Source organism: Lepidochelys olivacea, assembly GCF_965140295.1.
Source record: "Lepidochelys olivacea isolate rLepOli2 genome assembly, chromosome: 16".
Taxonomy (NCBI): Eukaryota; Metazoa; Chordata; order Testudines; family Cheloniidae; genus Lepidochelys; species Lepidochelys olivacea.
In genome coordinates this window covers 20,788,238-20,812,979 of record NC_140426.1, presented here as the reverse complement: position 1 = coordinate 20,812,979, position 24,742 = coordinate 20,788,238, and the positions used below count along the sequence as shown (strand labels likewise).

The window sequence follows — 24,742 nt, the reverse complement described above, 5'->3', positions numbered from 1 at the left end:
GACAGCCTGGTTCACCTTCCAGTGAAATTAACGGAATTCTTATCAGAACCCAAATCTTAAGGAAATATTACTTTTCGTTCCTTGCCCATAACTTCCTCTGCAAGCAAATTCCATAAGCTCTTTGAATTCCATGCCATCACAATTAGCTCCTGTTTCCACATTCAATGCTCAGTGAAGCTAAGTGTAATAATATTGGACTTGGGGGATGGGGAAGAGATGACTGGCATTCAATATTTCCTCCAGGGAGCTTCGCTGAGCCAGTGTAACTACTTGAAGATGGCTGTGGGAAATGTGTGTGTTACCAGAAGCACAGGCCTTTTGGACTTTGCTGGAACCAGCCAAGGGACAAATGCCAGCTTTTCTCTAAGTTTTGTGAAATGATCGAGGTTGACCATCATTAACATTTGATGACAAGGACAATATGAAAAGTAACAATTCAAATAAATAATTAAGGGGGACCCATGCATCAAGTTCTGATGGTTTATGACATGCTAAGGTGGAGAAGCTCATTGTCCAACCAGTGAAAATGGTTTCATGGCTAGTAATTTCTTTCTGCTCTGGTCTGGGGGCTATGAGCAGAAGAAAGAATGTTCAGTACCTAATTCCAGCAGTACCACTCATCCACACCCAGCAACACCTTCCCAGCCTCATGTAGGCCACTGCCAAGGCCTTTAGGTAGACTGCACTGAATGGGGAGGAGGACAAAAGGAGGTGTGTATTTTTCTGTGCTGGTGAACAGTAAGGCAGTAATTTGCCTGCAATGGAGGGGGACGAATTTGAGGAGCTTTGCCTACCCAGCGTGGAGTGTCTGTTACAGCCTGGACTTGTACAACATTTTTTTCCTGTTGAGCCAGCCAGTCCTTCCCTGAGAAAACCTGCATCCACCTAGTGGGATCGCTTTGTACATCTGCCAATGGGAATGGGGATTATGTTTGAAGTTGCCCCAAACTGGGTCAACTAATTCTGCCAGTGCTCACTCCCGATAAAAAGCCCAACTGTGCACGAATTAACTTATGGCAAATAAGGAAGGGTGCTTAAGTGAGGACATACAGTTAAACAGGGGGGAAGCTCAGTGGTTTGAGCATTGGCCTGCTAAACCCAGGGTTGTCAGTTCAATCCTTGAGGGGGCTATTTAGGGATCTGGGGCAAAAATTGGGGATTGGTCCTGGGATTGGACTAGATGACCTCCCAAGGTCCCTTCCAACCCTGATATTCTATGATTCTATGAAGTTATTTTCAGCGACATGCTTGGTGTAAAGTTCAAATCCATTCCATTCATTGCTAATAAGGTTTTTTTTTAAATTAAGTAGCAACCTATGGTGAACATTTTTAAATATCAATTACTATTATTCCTGATCTTTGACAATAACGTAAAATTCATCATTTAAAGATCTACATCTTTTATTTTTATTACCTTTTTAAGGCCTTGATCCAGCAAAGCACTTAACCACATGATTAAACTTAAATGAGATTGCTCATGTACTTAAGGTCAAGCATGTGCGTAAGTGCTTTACTGGACCTGAGGCTGAAATACATTCTCTGTCTTAAATTTCCCTCAGTTTCTTCCAATCACTTATGATCCCTGAAGAACCTTAGTTAAGAGTATTTTTTCACCTATGAAACACACATATTCCGAGTGCTCACAAAACCTCATTTTGCAGCAATCTAATGGCACAGACAAGCTAACAGTTGCCCAGGGGGAAAAACGTTGATTTTACCTTAGGGAAGCAAAAAATTAATAAGATGGAATTTAATTTCTGCTTCCAGTTATGCCAGCTTCTTTGACACTGATGGAGTTACTCTGGATTTATACCTGTGTAACTGGGAGCAGAATTTGGCCTGGTGACTCTAGCAAGCTACCTCAGCTAGGTAATATCTCTAGATCCTGATCATCCCAGTCTGTGGGTGCTATCCTTTGGGGTAGTGTCTATGAGCAATACCCCTGCCTGGGCCATCTGGAGCTAAATGCATGTGGCTCCACTAATTGAGGCAAAGGACCAGTTCATTCATTTGAAAGCAGCCAGACTCATAATCCTCCATCCATGGTCTAGCCACTAGAGGGAGATAGAGAGCTACACTGTGGTCGCATGGGGCACACCCAGATTTTTTTCAAGTTTTATTCTAACTTGGCCTTCACAAGGGGTTAAAAACCATAAGGTGCCAAATGATGTCAATGCCCTTTGAAGCAGAATGAGATGGGGGGGCCTCACTGGCCCCCCAAACTTAATTAAGGCCCTACCTTAATTTTCATACACTGGTGTCAATGTGTTTTAGCACACATTGGCTTTTTACAACTTTGAATCTGATCTTTTGTTTAACTCCCCAAACCCCTATGCAAAGCCACTAGCATCCATTGCTAAGGCAGACATTTCTTCTACTTAAAAAAAAAAAAAAAAAAAAAGGATTGCTCACTCAAAAAATGCAGGTTTGCTCGGACCAGTTACGGGAACGTTTTATTATCCCCAAAGGTGAAGAATAGGTTATGGGTTTGCGTTCCTCCTTGGGAAATCCAAACACAATTACATCTTTGACATGTTAGGTTTCTTCTGCTATTTGTGGTGAGAAAAATGCAAGGCTAGTTCTCGTCACAAAAACAGGGGAGTTGAGATGTTAGATTCTTGAAAGGGGCACGAATGTTAGCGTGGAGGTTTTCCAAAGGTGTCTGCAGTTACATTTTACTACAAGGATTTTGTTTCAGTGAAGATCCAGATCAGAGGTCTGGAACTTCATGGCGGCCGCTGAGACTCAGCCCTTTATTTCTGGGTTCTCTTACAGGATGGTGTATGTGTAGAGATAGATAGGTTAACACACACATGAGCATCTGACTTTGCACATCATTCTTCCCTTACTTTCTACCCTGGCATCCCAAGAGCAGCTTGCTGTCTAAGAAAAACAATGAACATTTATATTTCAGCACCCTCTGCACTGGAAACTATCACATTTTAGGTCTTTCGCCCCACACCCACTGTTCCCATTTGAATAGGACTTTGGGTCAAAACCTGCTTGTCTTGTTCATGTGAGTAGTTATATGAAGCCAATGGGTCTTTGATACTCATGCTGCACCATATGACAATTCCTGTTCCTACTTCAGATTTCGTTGTGTTGGGCACGTTCTCTTTATTATGTGAGCAAACAAAAGCCAGAAGCTTATGCTACAAACAAAAAAGAAATGTCTCATGTCTCAGTTTATAGTACTTAGTCACTCAAAACATTCATAAACCTGCACTTAATGTGTTTTACTATGCTCTAACACGTCAATTTTCTCCAGGTATCAGGATAAAAATTATTGTGTCACATACTTCAGATGCTGGCATAGTACAATATTGAGACATGAGGGATAATTACATGCCCCAACACAAGAGTCTCCTTAGATTTAGAAAAGAATGACACCATTTCACAAGAAATGGTGTTTCTTCAATGGGATCCATTATCCGGAGAATTTCCTGATATCAGGGATGTGTCTTCTGATCTCTCCAGACAGCAGACTATTAAAAACGAACCATATGAATGTCAATGTTAAGAAGAAAACCACAAGCCCTCACGACTGTGTTATTTGATGTCGCTGGCTCATGCTGGGTTATCCAGCCTTTTTAATACCAATCCAGCTAAAAGAGCTTCATTTTTAATTGGGCTTCTCTCTCATGTTTTTGAGACTCACCCTTTGAAAATATTTAAGTGTTAATTCAATGAAAACCAGTGTGATTAGAGTCAACTGCAGAATTTCCCCCCCCCCCCCCACTGAATTACATAGGGCAATGTCATGTATCTTTGATCTTATTACATTTCACAAAGGTTTTCACAAACCTCCCTCTATCTGGATACTTATACACCTTTCATAGCCACAACATCAAAGCACCTTACAAACATGAATGAATTGATCCTCACACCTGTGAGGTAGGAAGGTATTATCATTATCCCCATTTTACAGATGGGGAAATGAGGCACAGAAGGAATTGCTCAAGGAGTCCATAGCAGAACCACAAATTGCAGCCAGATCTCTTGAATCCCACCTGCCTTAACTACCAGACCATCCTCCCTCCTTCCCACAGGATGGTTCATCCCATTACCTTTTCTAAGAGCTGCCTCAGCTGCTTTGTCCTGGCATCACGTGAGCACATCGTCTGTTGAGGAGCCACCACTGTGCATATACACCGTCCCTCGCTGTCTTGGGCAGAGCTGTAGACCTGCCAGCTTTCCTCTGGGTTGGTAGGCAACACCTAATTGATACATGGAAAAGGGGGTGGGTTAAGTAAGACAGGGGGACACTTAGAGGGATAGCGAGAGTGTAGGGAAATGGATGCACAGGAAGTATTTGGTGAAACCAAAAACTTTTTTTTTTAAAGTAGCAATAGAGCAAGACCACAGAAAGATAATGGAACCATGGAATAAATAAAGGAAAGGTTCCTCTGAGGACCCAGTAAATATGTAGGATAGGATGCATTTTTAATGCAAAAATATGGATTGGGGACAGATAAACCAAGAGTTTGATGGCATGAAAAGGAGAGCAAGAGTTGAAGCAGATAATATGGACACAATGGGAAAAATTGGGGGTATGTGACATGGAAAATCCAGGGGCAATAGGATCAGTTGGCATCATTAGTTAAAGTGAGTTCTGATGCACACCCAGCCTGTGTGAAACTTGATGCCAATCTATTATTAAGACACACACTCAATTCTCCTTGACACACAGAGAATGAAGTGCATCCTGACTACTAGTCAGTGTTCTCCTGACTCTATGAACTGAGCAGCAATCAATGGGAATCTGCAGAGCTCTCCAAGATCCTGAAACAGGAATTAGCTCTTAGGAGGAAAAGGCAACCAGCGTTTTTACTGGTTTTCCCCCTCTGCTATTCAAAGTGTCCCAGGAGATTTTCAGGAGCACTGCAATATTTCTTAAACTGTTCTGTTAACCTAAGGAGGAGAGAGAGCCCAGAATAACCATGAGACAGCGTGCCAGCTAATGAGGAATACAACCTTGAAGATGTAATCAGCACTATGATCTGGGCTTTCAGAATGCATACGTGGAAAGGGAGCCCAGCAATGAAGTTAAACACATTCCCCAGCCCCTGCAGAATCTCTGACCTTCATTTCCCTTTAATCACACAACATTTTGCAAAATACATTATTCAATCATAGTCTCTGACCATTTAGAAGAGACCTCATCATTTAGAAGAACTAGAAGGAAAGATGCTGGTTTAGTGCTTAAATATGTAATAAATAACCTTGCAAACAGCCAGACTGATTAGATAGATAGGTAGATAGGTAGATGGACAGACTCCAGCAAAAATGATCTTGGGTCACATCACATTCTTGTAACAGGGAACAAACTGCCAAATCCACTCACAATTAACAGAGACACTGTATCAAATACTCTTCATCTTGAAACAGTGAGGCTGCAAAATACTATTTTTTTTTAAGACAGAAGCATGCAGCCTGGAGATGAGAGGTGTCAATTCTTTCCTGCTAAGGGAAGAAAGAAGGATTGTTATACTCAGCCATTTCCAATAGATAAGAATCCAATCTACAGCATCCTTTCAGAGAAGGCAAGGGGATCCATAAGGCATGACTGAAATGCATTTGCAACTTCCCTGATGCATTTTCCATCCCAATAATGACTATTGATTCCAGGCATCTGAGTGCATCCATTCTTGTAGGTCTTACACCTGACAGCAAGCTATAGGGAAATGGTGAAATGTCATGACAAGGGAACTTTTGACAAGCGGTCTAAGAGGGGCACCTTAGCCAAAGCACAAAGGCAGCTTTGCAAGGAGAGGAGTGGCAGGACCCACCAGCTCTGCCTTTCCTTCCAAGCAATTTGTCATGCTGGGAATGTGCCTTTACCACACCCGTCTCCTAACTATGGCAACCTCGCCCTACTGCTATGCAAATGAAGGCTGTAGCTCAACTCCTAATAGCTCCATCCTGACAACCTATTTAATGAGAAACCAAAAGATTCCTGGATTAACCCCCAGTCACATGAGAGAGAGAAGGAGGGGGTGGAGGAAGGGAATGGGACGAGTGAGCATGGCATGATTAGATTTTCTAAGAGCAAATCCTTTGCCAGCACAACTGCAAAACATCTTCATCTCCCCGGCCAACACAAACACACACACACACAGAGCCACCCCTCACCCCCAAAAGAAACCCCTGGGATTTTCCACCAGGCCGATTCCTGAGGCTCTACAAGATGAGAGAACTGCCCTTGGGAAACCTCTGAGAACAGTATTTAAAAACACACACACCCTCTGCCGGTCAGTTTTCCAGCACAGGTGCAGGACACCACCACCCAAAGCTGGGAGCTGTGCTACTCCCTTCCCTCCCCACCCCAATGACTGGCCTCCGCCACTCACTTAGCTTCCCTGGACTCCCATGATCAGGCCAGACTTTTCGACTTTACAAAACAAAGCCAAGCCAAGCCAACCAAACCAACCCTGAAACTGATCAGCCACGCTACCCTCCTGTTGGCCAACAGAACACACGCCTGAAGCAGGAGACAAGGGCCAGCAGAATCTAGCCCTGATCCAGGGCAAACTTTGTACCCCTTCTGCAAATTAAGGATCTGTGATTCCAGGCCTTTCCCCCCCACCCTCACACACACACAAAGTGCACAGACGTGCCCCGCACACCAGCCCCCGACACTCACACAAAGTGCACAGACGTGCCCCGCACACCAGCCCCCCGACACTCACACGAAGTGCACAGACGTGCCCCGCACACCAGCCCCCCGACACACACACGAAGTGCACAGACGTGCCCCGCGCACCAGCCCCCGACACTCACACGAAGTGCACAGACGTGCCCCGCGCACCAGCCCCCGACACTCACACGAAGTGCACAGACGTGCCCCGCGCACCAGTCCCCGACACTCACACGAAGTGCACAGACGTGCCCCGCGCACCAGCCCCCGACACTCACACGAAGTGCACAGACGTGCCCCGCGCACCAGCCCCCGACACTCACACGAAGTGCACAGACGTGCCCCGCGCACCAGCCCCCGACACTCACACGAAGTGCACAGACGTGCCCCGCGCACCAGCCCCCGACACTCACACGAAGTGCACAGACGTGCCCCGCGCACCAGCCCCCCGACACTCACACGAAGTGCACAGACGTGCCCCGCGCACCAGCCCCCCGACACACACACGAAGTGCACAGACGTGCCCCGCGCACCAGCCCCCGACACTCACACGAAGTGCACAGACGTGCCCCGCGCACCAGCCCCCCGACACTCACCCGAAGTGCACAGATGTGCCCCGCGCACCAGCCCCCCGACACTCACACGAAGTGCACAGACGTGCCCCACGCACCAGCCCCCCGACACTCACACAGAGTGCACAGACGTGTTCCGCGCACCAGCCCCCCGACACTCACCCGAAGTGCACAGACGTGTTCCGCGCACCAGCCCCCCGACACTCACCCGAAGTGCACAGACGTGCCCCGCGCACCAGCCCCCCGACACACACACGAAGTGCACAGACGTGCCCCGCGCACCAGCCCCCGACACTCACACGAAGTGCACAGACGTGCCCCGCGCACCAGCCCCCCCCCCCGACACTTACTCCCGTGCTCCTGTCCAAGGTGCCCCCCGAGGCTGCGGTTAACTTGGTGCTGTTCAGCCCCACCAGGGAGGGCAGCGTCTGCGACATCCAGTTGGTGATCATGGCCATGGTGCTCAGGACGACTCCGATCTTGAGCAAAGGCACCGACATCGCGGCGGGGATCGGCGGCAGCCGCCCTTCATTCCGAACCGGCCCGGGGCTGCCCGCGGCTCACCGGCCCCCGCTGCCCCGCCCCGCCGGCCGAGCGCTCCCTAGACATCTCCGCTGGCTCCCGCCGGGGTCTCGCCTCTGCGGGGCTCCCTGCCGCCCGCCCGCCCCCGGGCTGGCCCCGGCACCCCCACAGCCACGGTCCCTGCCGGGGGGGGCCGCCGCTTGGCACACCGGTCCCAGGGGAGGGCGGAGCGGAGCGCCCAGCCAGCCGGAGGGTTCGCTCCGGGTGGACGGCGAGGGGTATTTGGGTGGGGAGGGGGGGAGGAGTCGGGGAGGGGTGCTGGGGTGCTTTTTTGTAAGGTGGAAGGAGCCCGGTCTCCAAAACCCCGCGTCTCCCTGGGACGTGCAATGCACATGCCTGACGCGGACGATGGGGCGGGATGAAATGGATGGGGGGGGGGGGGGCGGAGACCAGCGGCTGGTGTGAAAATCAAACGCACGCTGATGTCAAACTGGTGGGGAGGGGGGGTTGGTTTGGTTTTTTTTAGTTTCTCTCTCCCTTTGCTTCTCTCCAGCGCCCCCTGGCCGCCGTCGGGGGCTGGTTCGCCCAGACAGGAAAAGCCTTTTGGGACTTTTGGACCAGGTGGGTAAGTACACGATGGGGTGTACCCTCCCCCTTTAGCATCAGTTTGCATCAGCACCACACTCAGCCCGGTGTCTGAGGCGTTGGTGAAGGGCTGGTTAGTCGGGGGAGCTGCCAGGGAGCTCAAGTGTGGCACAAATCTCCCGGGCTCTCTTTTACTCGCCTCTGCTGGCACGCGAGAGAAGCAGGGCTACCCCCAGCGCTGCCTTAACAAATATTAGGAAGAACCCAGTCAGTTGAAAAGAAAATAAGGAGGATGAGGAATTGGATTATAATCAGACCAGCACAGCCTTCCCCTAGCAATGCTCTCTGCCTGGCTGTGCCGTATTTTTCCTCGTACAGTCCTGACGCCAGACGATAATTGTTTGCACGATTGTTGTAGCATGTTGGCCCACGATATGAGAGGGATGAGGTGGGTGAGGCAATATCGAACCTGGGTACCCGTACGCTAGGGGCACGCGGGAATAATCCTGTCCAGACAGACAACACATCGTGTTACCCCTTACAGACCGTCTTTTCCCCTGTTTTCACCAGTGTATTCCGACCCTATCTCTGATGGGAGTATGGCGTAGATTATGTTATTTGGAAAGGGGTACGCAGCCTAAAGTTTGAAAATCACGGCTTTATCGGACCAACTTCTGCTGGCGAAAAGGACAAGCGTTCCAGCTTCACAGAGCTCTTCAGACACTCTGCTTACCTTCCCCAGATATTAACTGTCCTGTTCGCACGGCACTCCATCTGCTCTCATTTTAACTGGAGCTCTTCCCCATCCCCCACCCCCCTTAAGAGAGGCTAGTGCCGCTCGTACCTATCTATTTTTCTGCAAGACGGTGTGTTTTCCATTGACCCAGCCTTACTTGTGATGCCCATACAGTCATAGTGGGGGATCTGTGGTTTCGTTATTCTTGTAACCTTCTCTGTCCTCTGACCCAGCTGTTGCATGATATTCTGAGCCACTGTTACTTATGGTCTATCTACGCTGTGATAAAAGACCCACGGCACAGCCGCAGCTGGCCCGCCTCACTCGTCTTGGGCTGCGAGGCTGTAAAATAGCCATGTGGACATTTGGGCTTGGGCTGGAGCCTGACACTCGCTGCCCCAGGATTTTTATGGCTGTGTAGACATAGGAGGGGAGTGCTGAGGGTCAGAGTCAATCTAAGCCTAAATTGGTGGCTCTTCCTCCACCTGCCCAGCCTTGCAAATGAAAACAAATTAAATAGAAAAGTCCCTCATATTTCCTTGCCTCATTTATAGCCCTGCCCACAACCAGGCAGCAGAATCAAAATCTTATTTACACCAGGTAGACTTCTCCTTCCTTAACCTTTAGTTGCTCCAGTTCCAAAGGAAACCCAAACCCACCCTAATGGAGAAAAATCCAGCCATGGCAGACTTCAAAGAGCCCTCCCTGATTCTCTACAGAATGGTCAAGAGAGCAGGATGGCAGAAGGTGGAAGATGTGATGGAGAACAAGCATCTTGCAAGGAAGACCTGTGATTCATGGAGTGGTGAATTAGGGGCATCAACTGGAGAGAGGCAACCCTCCATGTCTGAGTGGGGAGCTTATTGCATTCTGAACATGTCTGTTTCATTGTCTTAACTTTGGGAGAGATGTTCTCCAGCACTGAGGAAATGAGCTTCCCTCCCCACCTCAGCCCCAGCAAATCTGATGTCTCCCATGGGTGGTGAGTAAGGTATCTCAGTGTTAATCATCATTATTAGTTGTATTACAGTAGCTCCCCCATCAAGGATTGTGTTAGTCACTGCACAAATACGCCACAAAAAGACTGTCACTGCCCCAAAGAGGTGACAGTCTAAATATAAGGTGAGACAGACCACTGGATACAACAGACCGATGTGGGAACAAAAGGTAAGCACACAAGCACCTCAGCCTCCCCCCTCAGCTTTCAAAAGCCCTGATCAACCCAAAAGTTGGCAGGCTAAATCAGATTATACACATCGGCCAGATCCTCATCTGGTGCAAATCCCTGAAGTCAGTGGAGCTACACTGGTTTACACCAGCAGGGGATCTGGCTGCTTGGTTTCTTTTTCAGAAAAATCTCATATTGCAATTGCTTGCACCACAGTGAACCAAACTGTAAGTAGGAAGCCGCATGGCCATTTCATTGCAGACTGTGCTGATGGCTTTGTCAAAACATTTTCACTGAAAGTGGCTTCTCCATAAGGAAACAGTTCTCATTCAAGATTAAAAAAGATTTCCTCAAGGGGCTTATATAACTTTCCTAATGACTTCAGAAAAGAAGTGTTCCTCTGATCAAAATTCACACTTCCATCTTATTTTTTTTATAGGTTAACATTTAAATACCACGTGCAGAAGAGAGATTACAAAATTAATCCTCTGGTCATGTGCAGGATTCCCCAAAAGAATAGAAGTCACATCTCTTGCTCCACAGTAATAAAGGCAGCCTCGGGGGAATCAGAGGCTTATCCCACTGCTTCCTGAGATTTCAAGAGGAACAAGAAGTAATCACAGTAATTAAAAAAAATAATAATACAAACTCTTTCCTCCTCTCAAGATTTGAAACACCAAAACAGTTAAGGTAAGATGGAGTGTTATATGCAATTGTCTGTAACTTCTTTCAAGGCTCTGCAATGCATACATTTTAGTACTGCAACACTGTGGTTTTCACCTTTGTTTGTGTGTGGAGGGGATTTAAAGGTGTTTCACTTTGTATTTGCAAAAAGATCTAATTTCTTGCTGAAGTGCAATTGCAAACCAGTGACTGACATTCATATTATGCAACTCTGCCATCACAGAGCCTCTGCAATTGTTGGATTCGAGTGCCCCCTTCTAGCATAGATTGGTATTGCAGGCCCCCCTTCAAAAAGATGCTTTATAATACAGTGGCTCATCAGTGATAATAAATACAGTGGAACAATGACTCATCCTACTCCCAGTCCTCTTTGATAACTCATTGTCCCGCCAGGGAATTTCTAAATAGCTCCGAAATGGATTGGTTAAGAGACAACTCCCAATCTGCCTTTGTCAGCGTAAGAGCTGAAGAGCAGATGTTGGCAGTGGAATATAGAAAGTTTGGTGATGTCATCCACATTTTTGGTATCTCACAGGTCAGATTTACACTGGTGAAAATAAGGATCTATTTCTGCAAGTAGGGATAACTTGCTGCTACATAACTTTTTAGCTAAATAATCATTCACAAATTCACTATCTACCATTCTTATTGCCCCCCCCCCGTTACCGTCGTGTCTGAGCACCTCACAATCTTTAATGGATATATCCTGTGCCCTACAGCAGTGCCGTTATCACGGTTTTAAAGATGGGAAACTGAGGCACACAGGCTAACGTCACACAGAGCAGGGAACTGAGGCATTTCTTCTGAGTTGCAGACTAGTGTCCTAATCACTGGACCATATTTCCATCCTTCCCATAATGGGATGACCTCGAGAAGTCATCTGATCCAGCCTGCTGCACTGAGGCAGGACCAAGTAAGACTAGACTATTCCTGACAGGTGTTTGTCCAACCTGTTCTTAAAAACCTCCAGTGATGGGGATCACCCAGGGCTGAGTACGGGGACTTTGCCCAGGAGAACCCCATTGAGTGGGCATTTAGATTCCTTCCCCAGGCTGCTAAAAGAATCTGTTTCATGGTAGTAATCTCTACCCTGCCTGCAACCTGCTTCTATTAGATGACTGGCAAAACTCCCATTGACTTCACCAGTGCTGGATCAAAATCTCAAAATGGGTACAGACAGTGGGGTCCCTCTACCTTGCCCTGAGCCATGTTTGAAGAAGCCCTAACTTTGGACCCTTACAGGATCCCCACCACTCTTGCTGTGGGCAGGGGAGAGGAAAGCAGGACTTGCCCGTAAGTGACATCAGGGGAGGTTTAAGAAACAGAGCAAAGCCAAGCAAACACTTCACGAGACCCCCTAAGAGGAGAGAGGTGAGGCTGTGTGCACATGCTGACTCCAGGCCTGCCGCCTCTCCCTCGATGGCAGTGGGAGCTTTCAGTGGGACTGGAAGATGATTGGGTTCAATCTCTGGATACAACCAATGGCTGCAGATTGAAAGAGTTTAAACATGATTCTCTTCCCACATCTAGCAGGACCCTCTCAGGGTAGAAGTGTGTCATTGTTGTTCACGATTCGCCTTATCCAAAGGCCACATTCCCACTATGCTTTGGGTCAGACCCAATAACCCTGGCAAGCCTGAAACTAACTAAAGTTTCTCTGTCACTCTTGACCTCTTTCACCTCACCAAATCCCGAGCTCATTGCTCATTTGTCACTCAGTCCTCAACGGAGGCAAAACCATAATCGACTGTGATGTGCGCAGTGTTGTTGTAGCCATGTTACTGCCAAGATTTTGAAGAGACAAGTTGGACCAAGTAAAATACGTTCTTCTTCCAAAGAAGAGCTCTGTATAAGCTCAAAAGCTTGTCTCTCGTCAACAGAAGCTGGTCCAATACAAGACAGTACCTCACCCACCTTGTTTCTCTAATTCACTTTAATGGCACTTTGCCCAAGTATGAACTGAATTAAAATGAGGCTATGGCCCCGCGTGTGCATGCCATGGCTTATTATGACAGGTTTGCTCATATTGCCGGGCCGCTGCCATTAGAAGACCTTCACTAGGGAGGGGGAATTATCCCAAACCCTAGTGTCCAACCCTACTGATATTTCCTATACTGAATTCCTGTGATTCATTAATTCCCATGGAAGGCTGCCATAAATACTGGTGGATGGTGGAATATTTTTCCTTCGGTGCAAATATCCAACAAATAATTAGATGCAAATGTGTGGCTTCATTGGAACAACTCAGATTTACATTGGTGTCACTGCGATCAAAATCTGTCCCAGCATTCTTACTAGGATGGTAGCAGTGAATGCTTAGGTCGAAGGTAAAACGCCATCTGCAGAGAGCTCTTAAAGGAAATCACATCCTTCTGTTCTATTCTAATCTGTTCAGGTTCTTATACTGTGCTCATCGCCACAGTATCTGAGCGCCGGATCCGTACGACACTTATCAGTGCAGTATTTATATCATTTCAGTGCTCATTTGGAAAGCAGGGTATGACGTAAAACTCACCTCTCATGCTAGTCTTCAATAAATACATAGAAGAAGAAGAATTAGTTCAGAAGCATATAGAAATTAACATCTTTTTTAGACCTTCACCTTCTACCCACATATAGTTTTTAAATAATAAAGTATGTTAAAAATGCTAAAAAAAATGCATTCTGTAGCTTTTATTCCCCCAGGAATGTATAAAGATTCATTCCCCCTCAGTGCACATAGGTACTGTTACTGGTATTCAGTCGTGGTAATAGTAGTATACAGAACCATTCATCCAAGGATTGAAAAATGCTTTCCAAATGTTAAGCTTTGTAACACCAATGGCAAAGCTCTACTTTAATGGCGCAGGATCAGGGCCTCTGTGAGGTAGGAATTTATTAGACTTATTTCACAGATAGAGCAAATGAGGCACGGGGAGCTGACGAGCTTGCCTGTGATCACACAAAGACACAGACTGCCATAGTCTGGGCTCCCAATCTATTCCCTCTCCTATATCCCTATTATAACCACCTTCCCTTTATGAAAATTATGGGCCGGATCCTCAGCTCGTGTAAATCAGCATAGCTGTACTGACTTCAATGGAGCTACATTGATTTACAACAGCAGAGGAAGTGGCCATGCTTAGGCTAATCAAGAGAAGAATAAACCCATTTGAATTTTTAGGCTCTTTTGCTTCCATATGCTTCAGAGCATCTATTCTCTTCTTTCAAGAGCCTGTTAACATAACGGGAGTTATGCCCAGCCATCCAGAGGACAATGGCTCTCTGAAAAAAGTCAATGACTTGTTGCATTTATTGTCTTTCCAGATCCCTGGATTGGAGCCTTCCTTATCAGACCCTAATTCCATTATTTATAGCTCAACCTCACATGGCAACAAATTGCCACAGCACTTTCTCTAAAGAGTCAGTCCCACCTGGATGTAGCGGAAAGGGCCACACACAGATACATCAATTCCAGCCCCAAATGGAGGCTTTGCAAAATCCGTGATCAACTGTAATGTCTCTATTCTATTTTTTAAACGGCAATTATTAAGTCAGAAGAGTTTTTTTATTAGGTTTTTTTGTTCAGATTTAAATATTATCACGCAGGGTTAGAAACCCCAACACTGCAGCTTTATGCTAAGGCCTGAGCTCCAGGAAGTGAAAATGACCAGTGTATTGACCTTGTCCAAGCTAAGTGAAATGCAAAAATGAAACCCTCATTGTTACTGCTCAAGTGTACATTAGAGACAGGTTCTTTCAACTGTTGTGGTCTGAAAGGTGATAGTAAAAAAAAGCCACAAGGACATATGTTTAAATGCATTGGGCCTGAACCTACACTTACACTTCACTTACACTAAAGTAAATCAGGAGTAATGCCACTGAAGTCAATGCGGATACAGTGGTGTAAGTGCGAAAAGAATCAGGGCCATTGTTTTCAACCTGGCAGCATCCTCTTAGGGAAGCTTTCCAGTGTAAAGCAAGATCTAGCCCTTAAAGAGAAACTGACACCTCTTCGAATTTTTGACAAAACCTCTCTTAGTCTTAGGTTTTCCTCGATATCTCAGATCGCCTCTCTTCTGACTGCTTCATTGTTTATCACACGGGTTATTTGGCTTGAAAAGAGGCTCCTTATGTCTCTGAGTTTATCTGTTCCTGTTGTGTATTCTACACGTGATGTCTCCATGGCATCAATCATTTCCAGAGCAGCCAATTCTGATGTCTCAATGAGTGAATTACTGCTGTAATGAGATAATAAGCAGCAGGGAAAGATGAACTGTTAGGGAACAAAAGATCTCATTTGCATGGATATATCCTTAGTAATAAAGGATGAGGAAAGAAAGACATAAAAATATATGGTATAGAATGGATCCCACTTAATGGCAAACTACTAAATGGAAAATTTCACTAATGGAAAAGTTGTTGTCCATGCATAATGTAAAATGAACGCAGCTGACTGCAATTGACCTAAGAGGCCAGCATTCTCAAATATGGTCAGTAAATTTGTGCCCGTATTTATGCATGACACACTAATACAGGATAGATCTTTGTCTCCCTCTTGTGGCTGGTCCACCCACATAAGAGGTTATGAAGTTGCCACAGCTACCAAGTGGAGGCTTGGGGTCCTAGCCAAAGCCTGTTGATCACAGTAGAAAGGCTCCTATTGAATCAGAGGGATTTTTAGCTCTGTTCTTCAGCTCAAGAGATACAGGCTCATCCTTTTAGCAGGGAAGGTTCTGGGTTCAAACTCTGCTGCTGTCCCAAGCTGTGTCAGTTACACATGCAGAGCCGAACATGTATTTATGTATAATGTGCAAATTCAGCAACTGCCTGACTGGCAAATCAATTGTTATTTTCACATACTATTTTCATGCTTCCTTGCGTTCACAAACGAGAGCGTGCACATAAATTCAGGGGTAGATATGGAAGCGGGGTTGAGGTCAGCAGTGATAATGCCCTATAGATTTATAGATTATAAGGACCATCGTGATCATCTAGTCTCACCTCCTGTATAACACAGGCCACAGGACTCCCTGGTTTGAACTAAACATCTCTTTGAGGTATGTTTTGTAGCATTCTTGGCTGAGCACCAAAACCAGGATGGCAGTGGGCGGTAGTTATTTATTAGCTGTGCTCTGGAAAAGCTCGGTGACATCCCACATCAGTGCTCCTTTGAAAGGGAGAAACCTGAGAATGATTCCTCCTGCCTGCTCCACACAACCCTTAGGTGGAATTCACCGCTGTGCAAAGGGCCTGCATGAGACTTACGCACCATTTAAGTCTCACTCAATTCCTCAGAATGAGGCTCACGAGGCGCATATAGGCCTCGTGCACTGGGGAGAACTTGCCCCATAAGGCAAATCCTGTCTGACGAGCACAGCCCAGAGTAATCAGGCTGGGTGTACTGAGGCTAGGAGAATGAATCTTATACTCCTAGACCACTGAGCAACAGCCAAGTTATTCTATGGTACCTCAGGGCTGCAGTCATGCCCCCTCTGAGGGGCAATGTCTGATGGGTTCATGTAGCAATAGATCCATCAGCATTACGCCCATGTGTTTCCCCTCCCCCATCAACTTCCTGCAAGCTGGGGAATCCCAAGCTCCTCTAGGGACTATGTTCTGCGGCATGGTAGGGACCACACACCCTGTGGGTGTTTCCAGAACACTTGCCTCTCCTCCTTGCAACACACTTGCAACACACCCACACACTGCTTCCACTGTGTCCAGTGCCTCTGGGCCTGGGGAGCAGAGAAAAGGATCTGCCCCTTAGTGCCATTTATCACAGGAGTTGGTATTTGCTTTTAAAGTGACACTGACTAGATGCTATCAGCCTAGCTGGAGGTGCAGAAAGTTCACAAGGTTGGACTGGAAGGAAGGCTTTGAGAACTGGAAGTGAGGTGGACCGGCCTCTGCTTTGGGAAATCCCAGCGAGTGGGGAAAATGCGGTGGGAAGCCGATGTTCCCATTAAACAGACTGGACTGCACTGGGCACGTAGGTGCATAATAGAGTACTGCAGATGGTCTAGACGGATGCAAAGGACAACATTCTAATGCAGATCAGGCTTCAGGGGCTCTTTGCCTGTGGGGCTTTGGTTCAGTCTATGACACAGACAGGGACTGCTTGCAAAGTACAGCTCTGGCCCTGGATCCTGGTCTGGATTCAAACCCTTCCGTGGGTGAGATGTTTAGGTCGAGGATTCTACCATGGGCGCCTCTCTAACGTGATAAGTACAAGGCAGCACAGTATATTGGACATCAACGTTCATCGGTGAGTGGACAGACAGAGACGCACATGAATGTGGGGTGGGTGGGGCAGCAGAGTTCCTATTAGAAAGAATATTTTTGCAAAGTTTCTCTCCCCCTCACCCCCCGTGTTTATACAGAACCTAGCACAATGGGGTCCCGGTCCATGACCGGGATTCGTAGTTGCTATGGCAATAAAAATAAGTAATAATCACATTTCACCCCACCCCCATTGCTGTGGGCCTTAAGAAGCATAGTGGGGCAGTAGGGGTCATTCTGTGCTTCTCCCCTCAATCGTTGTGTATAACCAGGGTTGGGAGTCACAGGAAGGGGACCACAACTCCCCACTCAGTGGCTAATAGCAGAAGGGAGCTCCCCCGCTTCCATGCATGAGTGGGAGAGCAGTGCTCCCCCACAGCTCCCCCGCTCCTTGGCTGGGGCACCCCCTCCTGCTACAATTGACTGTGACCCCTGTGCATGGCCCCATTAGAATGCAAGGGAGGTGAATGAACTGAGAAGAGACTCCAGGAACCGGGGGTTGGGATTGACTGCCAGCAAGGAGCATGATTTCCCCCTTAATCCTTCCATTGAGCACCGAAAGCAATACAAAGTTCAGGGCCTCACGCTGCTGTCTTTGTGTCCCACCAGCTGAAGTCAGCAGAGCCCAGATCCTCAGAAGGTATTTAGGAGCCTAATTCCTATTGAAAGGGAATTTAGGCCCTAATTCCCTTTGAGAAGCTGGACCTAAGAGCTTTCATAGCACTAGAAATGCCTCAATAGAGCAGGACGGCACTAAAGCAACAGAAACGTTCCTAGCTTCCTTTCACCTATAAGAGAGACTCCTGTTTTATATTTACCCAGCACCTCCCTATCCTGAAAGATCCCAATGTGCTGCACAAACCATGGACCTTATTCCGCAGACCTTACCCCCACTAAACTCCCATTTTTGCATAAGCTATGCACAATTGGCTTTCGACACATAGAGCAGCACTGAAATGCAGCCATTTCTGGGGCGAGGCACAGCATGCTGCACAGTAGTCATGAGGATGTTAAATTCTAGCTATCAACACGAGGCAGTTCCTTGCACATGGTAAGTGCCATGTGAGTTTTACTCTCTACACACAGTGCAGAAGACCCTGAATTTTGCAGCAGAAAGATCATGCTCTCAGTATTACGTTTGAACAGAATAATCCCCCTTTACAGATCTTTGCCTTGTACTAAATCTGTGTTTAGCTAAAGCTGCTCTTGACACTAAACCCACAATCTCATAGCAAATGCCAATATATGTCACAGAAGTCTGTGAGCCCAGTATAGCAGCGTTACAGTTAATGGGAGTTTTGCAACGATTTCAATAGATGAGGTTTGTATTAGGAGCAATTATCAGCATATCTTTTACGAGCAGGTTTCCTTAAGGTCAATATTGGGGTGTGGATGGGGAAATATTTCCATAGGTCGGTTCAGAACTACTGTCCAGAAAGTCTTTTTAAATTAATAAATAAGTATATCCCATTGTTGTGTGTGTTAATTGCTTTATACTATCACAATTAGTACTGAAGTCTGGCAAAGCACCTGCTTTAATCCTCTTCTCCCTGTTCTTTTCCTTCCCACAAGGTCTCTTGTGATCTCACTAGATTTAGAGCATCGTCTACTAATTAGAGCAGGAGGGATTGAGAGTCAGGACTCCTGGGTTCTACTTCCAGTTCTGAAAGAGGAGTGAAGTTTAGTAGTGAGAAGATGCAGGAGACTGGTAGTCAGCACTCCTGGACTCTGCTCTGAGAGGGAAGGGTGATATAATAGTTAAAGCATGTAAGAGATTAGAAACCACTATTTCCAGCTTTGCTTTGTCTTGCTGTGCTACCCGGGACTCATCATGGCCTCTCTGTGGCTCAGTTTACCTGTGCATAAAAAAACCCACTTCCTTCAAGAGTAATGATACTTATATATCTCAATATCTTATATATATCAATGATACTCAATATCATTGATATTTGCAGATCTCTCCGAGATCCTCAGATGAAAAGGTGTGTGCAAAAACAAAGTGCAAACTTCTTCCCTTTCACAATGGTTCATGCACACCCTTTGCCTCGTGAAGAGTTTAACTTAATAATTATTAAATAACAAATCTGAAAAGAAACCTTTTCCTTTCCTTCCCCACCTCTGCATCTCTACAGCCATGTTAGTGTTTGTCTCGAGCATTACTATGGCCCTATGGTTCATGATTTCATAATAGCAAGCAAAAGCTGCAGTTTATCACTCATAACTGAGAATTGGCTTCTTCCATTGTCAATGCAGTTTTACAGTCCTCATCTACCTAATTCAGTTAGATAGTAATTAGTTTTGTATTACTTTACACAGTGATTCTAATACTGATTACAAGGCCTGATAACTTGAGTAATAAATATAACCCAGGGCTGACAATTACCTGTCTTTTTTATTGGTGAAAGCTGAAGTTAGCGAAACGAGACATTAATTGGTTTATGAAATGAGGCATCTGCCTCATGTTACAGGCTGCAGATTTGCAGCTTAATTCTACAATGTGGCTCCACAATAGGGGATGAAAGAGCCTAGCAATCAGCGTGAACGTTTGAAAATCACCTCAATAGTTACAGCTAAACTAGCACAGTCTAAGGCCTGGCATTAAAGTGAGTTAGAACTGAGCTGCATGGGGATCAATGTGCAGGGGGAGTCAGAGAAGTACCATCCTCCTTCCCTGCTCTCTGGCTCCAAAAGCTAAGAGCCACATTTTCAACGGCAAAGCAACGTGTGAGATCGCAAAAATGCATGCCTGGTTCTCCTCTCACTTTTACACCAGCAGTGTAACTCCATTGACTGTAAAGAAGTTATTCCTGTTTGACTCCAGTGTCAATGAACCAGAAAACCCCCAGCTTTGGACACTTGGAAAATTGTGGAAGGGGTGCAAACTGATAGCATTTGCACTCACAATTATGGGGTTTTACAGATCCATTGGAAATGCACACTTTTTTGCCAGGGCACCCAGGGATGAAAACCGTATACCAATGAACCAGATATGCTATTTTGAAAATCAGTGCTAAAGTTCCCTTAGACCCTTAAATGGGAGCCCTAAATATTCAATAACTTCCCTGCCCCAGGGAATGTATATTTCTTCTGTGGATTGAATTTTTATTGGTTAAATAAATATCAAGGTGTTTCTTACCTCTCTATGTACCCTCAAAACTTTTGGGAAAAGATATGGCAATTTCATAAGTACCTCAATGTGTAGTTAACAGCCCTGTTTCAAGAGAGACTGAATACATTATAAACCAAGATTGGGGATGGGGTGGGGGGGGAGGAGAGGTCCAGTCTGTAATCCTGATTATGATCTTAAACCTGTTTTCCATTCATCTAACTCCAGTGGTTTGGATGAAGTTACTCCTGATTTACATCAGTGTAAGAATCAGGGCCTATATTTAAATCTGCATCTATAGCCATATATAATAAACCTTGTGAAGCAGATCCTTGGGTGGTATAAATTCCCATAGCTCCACTCAAGTCATCTGAGGATGTAACCCTTTATCTCTCTGGGGTTCCAGCTGTCAAAGAAAGAAAACTCTCATTCTGAACTCAGAAGAACTTTGGCTAAACTTGCATGCATGTAGATGGAAGAATTGGGGTTTTGCCTGCCAATGGCAACAGGTACCAGTAAAATCCAGTCCATTCAAATTCAACTGTAATATTCATCATTTCATTATTTGGATCACTGACCTGTAAAAACGTGAAATGCAATTTAAGGACTTGGGCTAGCACAAGCCTCGGACTCTAATACTCTGAATATTTCCATATGGAAATAACTCTGAAATTAAAAAGACAATAACATGTAAGTCTAAAGGGATAAAACTACAAGTGGGGAATCAAAGGGCAAGCTGAAGTTATAACAATGACAAGACTCTGTGACACAGAAGTTTGGCCAACTCCTGTTATTTTGACTTGGGATCCCATTAACTTTTAGTCAGGACTTGATTCCAAGCATGTGCTACTTTTTCAGGATTTAATGCACAGTGTCCGTTTGCAATGTCCCGCATGTCTAGGAGCGAATTCAGGGGTAGGGCACAGCTAACCCTGCTTTTCAGAAGCCAGCTGTGACTGGGATTACTTGAGAATTCAGCTCTAGTTTAGGTGCTCAGATATGATTAGTGGGTTGTTTTGGGAACAACGCTCTCCCTTCCCACCAGGAGATGGTTACCCTTCTGTACACAGAACAGCAGCAGTTAGTTGTTAAAGGAAAGCAATGTACTCACCACCTTCCATTGCAAAGTCTGCTCTAGCACCCCTTATGGGGAGAATCTGGGGGGGCTGATGTGCATGCTTTGTGTTATTAAAGGGAGGGAGCGGGGGTTGACAACAGCCTTTGCATTGTCACTGAAAGCTGCCTAATTAGAAATGAATCTTCCCTTAACCATGGCCCCCCCATTGGGCTCTCTGGAGGGGGCAGGGGAATGCAGATGAGAGCGTGACTCCAGTGCATGTGATAGAGATGTTAATTTGGCACCAAATTAAACGTGGGAGGCAGGGAACTGGGCGGCGTCAGAGATGAAAGGCCTATTTGGGGATTGCATCTGGCAGCTGTGCCATGGAAATGAGATGCAAAAACTGTGAAACGGATCTGCAGAGCCAAACAATTCCACATCTACGCTGGAGAGCTCTCCATTCCCATAGAACAGGAGGTCGGTTCGGAGAAAGGAGCCTAAATCAGTGTTGCTAGCTCAAGGTAGACAGTGAAAGCAAGCAAGGAGGGTACCTACTCAGCTCCTATTTTTGCTAAAATCTAGCCAAGGTTTATATGTTTTTATTTAAAACCAGTGGGCTAAACACTGCTCTGGGATAGCTCCACTGAAGTCAGCCAGGGATTATTTTAGCCCAAAGCTTGTAGCTGGAGTGGGCTGATTTAATTTGCCCAGACTAAAGTTGGGACAAAAGTTCTTCCACACCTGCAAAACAGAATCTGATACTCTACCAACACCAGCAGCTGCCTCAGCACAAGGAGATGCAATAGCTAAGGTGTCCTTGCAGGAAAATGCCAAGGCAGAGAAGGTGGGTGCTGAAAGAGAGAAAGAAGCCATTAAGCAGTTGGGGGAAAGAGTTTCATGCAGCCAAGAAATTCAAATTCCCCATGAAACAGATACTCTCATGCTCGCCTGGGGGCGACCAAGAAGGGAGAGAGGAGGGAAGATACAAGCTTGCTGAGAAGGCAGCCCAAGATCGCTGGTGTTTATCATGCCAAAGGAGGATGGCAGGGTCTTCACCAGGGAGCACTGTTTGTTTGTTTCAGGGCAATTCTTGTATGTTTCACCCTGCTTTGCCCAGTTTGGCACATGCAGGTGTATGTGAGCGAGTATATACCCTGGTGCATATTCTCTCTCAATGCACACAACAGATTTTTATTGGTCAGTCACTTTAGCTATAATTCCTTCCCAGCCCTTCCACTTTACAGGCAACTTGGAATTGTTTTTAATAAGCCTCCCCCCACCCCCCCATCCCTTTGGTCCCAACGTTTTAAGACTTTGCTTTGGAGATTTCTTCCTTTCAGCAGCAGCTCAGAAATATTCTGTAGGTAAAACATGCTTTAGCCACTACATTTCTGTTCCCAGGACAGTGACTTAAGAGGCTATTGTGTGTGTGTAATATAATTAAAAAAAACATAAAATATCTGGAATGAGAGTCCACTGCTAATTGGTTCTATATCCGAGAGCCTCTTGGGGAGGGTCCCTTCCTATTTATTTATTGCTTCCAGGCAACATTACAATTAACACACACACACACACACACAGCCACATAGAGTATCCCCTTGTGATCACTTTTGCTCCTTTCTTGCGTGATTAAGAAAAAGCAAAAACATCCTTGTTTCTCAAAGAAGTGGAATGGACTTTTATTCTACTCCCTCAAAAAAAAACCTCTCCCCCAACTCAACAATAGGTGGGCTTGGAAAGTACAGGAAGGCAATCAAAGAAAGAAAGAAACAGCCCCCAAGCATGCCACAAATGGAAACACTGAGAGACATTTAAATGTCACCCTAAATCAGGAAAGCTACCGCCACACCAGTCATTTATCTATATAAAGGGGAGGGGATGAGCGGGAATGAAACAGAAGTGATTGCAGGTGCAAATTACATATTTTACAAGGGAAACTAGAACACACACAAGTAGACAGACTGACTGACCAACCCCTAGCTTACCAATAACAGAATGTGCATTTCAAGCTACTTACACTATTGCATTTTTAAAGACATCACATACACCCCCAAATCCTGTCCATTTACCAGCTGAGAATTGCACTGAGACTGTAGCAACCTCATCCTTAATTGTGGACTTCTCAAAGAAGGAGGAGGAATAAAAAAAAATTAAAAAAAAAAAAGCTGAACACTCAAGACCCCCAGTGATGAAATGTTGTGGTAGATGACGATGAATTCCCTTCCTCCCCTAGTGAAACAAAAGGCAGTCACATTACAGAGTCACCAGTTTCACCTTACCTGAAATTCAACTCTCCTTCCCTCCCCCCTCCCCAATTAAAAGTTGAATTCAACCACCCTCACCCCATTCCAAATCTGGCTGCCATAAAAATCTACAGCAGATCTGAAGGCACAAAGGCAGCCTTAAAAAAAAAAATCCCCTTTAAGTCCGATCTCTTCACCAGGCACACGAACACCTTTATCCCTCCACCCTGAGCTCCCCCTCACTGCTCGCCTGCATCGCAGGAGAGGAATTTGATGAATGACCTCTATTGCATGCTCCAAAAAGAAGGAAGGGGGAGGGATGGGGGAAGGGGAGTGAAATTGACAGAAAGATGCAATTTGCTACTCTAGTTTCTTTTGTGTCCTACAGCTTTAGCAGAAAATGGCGTTGGGAGAGAGAGAGGGAGAGAAAAAAAGAAACCTACTTGAGTTAGTTCTGTGCCCATCAGCAGAAGAAAGAAGAGACTCAGAAGCTTGCTTGTCGGTTGCATCTCTTGCACACAGTTCCAGGTACCTGGCATGCAGATTTCCCCCTCTCCTCCTGGGTTATTTTCTGTTGCTGCGTTGATCACCGACTCCCCTGGGTTGCTTTTGGGTCCTTCAATTTTTTTTATTATGATTCTCTCAGTACCCTGAGAAGGCAATGCAAGAAATCTGCTTAGCACAGCCTTCACTTTGCATATTTAGTGAGCTCCCCGTGTCTCCTCTTCTCTCTGATCTGCCTCTCTCGGGCTTTTTTTTTTTTTTACAAATTTTATTATGATGATGATTATTTAATGGCTCCCCTGATCGAAAGACATTGGCGAGGAGAAATTCAACGGAGCACGAAATGATTATCTCTGCAATTGCCAAAAGTTTGCCTTGAAAAGGGGGGCTGATGGAGGGAGGACAGGGATTAAAAAAAAAGGAAAGGAATTGGAAGGCAGGGACTACTAGCAGGGATGGATGTTTGAAACAGGATGTGACATCAACAAAGGCGGGGGAAATTTAACTAGACACGGAGAAGGGAATGGGTGGGGGGAAGTAAAGCAGCAGCATCAAAAATGCAGCCAGACACAAAAGGAGGAGGGGTCAGATTTGGTACTGGGGGTCTGAGGAAAGCAGACAAAAGGGACTGAGGATGAACGTGGAAGGGTCCCTCTGCAGCGAA

General features: G+C 45.9%; 1 protein-coding gene across 2 annotated transcripts in view; it reads right to left on the bottom strand.

The window, feature by feature from the left end:
• The window catches only part of OLFM1 (olfactomedin 1), a 49,008-nt gene extending 24,468 nt beyond the window's left edge, over window positions 1–24,540 (bottom strand). Inside the window, exons 1-2 of one of the 2 annotated variants that reach the window (XM_084650082.1) lie at window positions 24,018–24,540; window positions 4,068–4,217 (exon numbers count right to left, since the gene is read on the bottom strand). In XM_084650082.1, coding sequence (XP_084506208.1) covers window positions 4,068–4,217; window positions 24,018–24,113 — 246 coding nt within the window. In that variant the 5' untranslated portion in view covers window positions 24,114–24,540. Of the gene's footprint in view, window positions 1–4,067; window positions 4,218–7,559; window positions 8,112–24,017 lie in introns of those variants that run through there. The other variant, XM_084650081.1, reaches the window with a different exon arrangement.
• Between the last annotated feature and the right edge of the window lie 202 nt (window positions 24,541–24,742).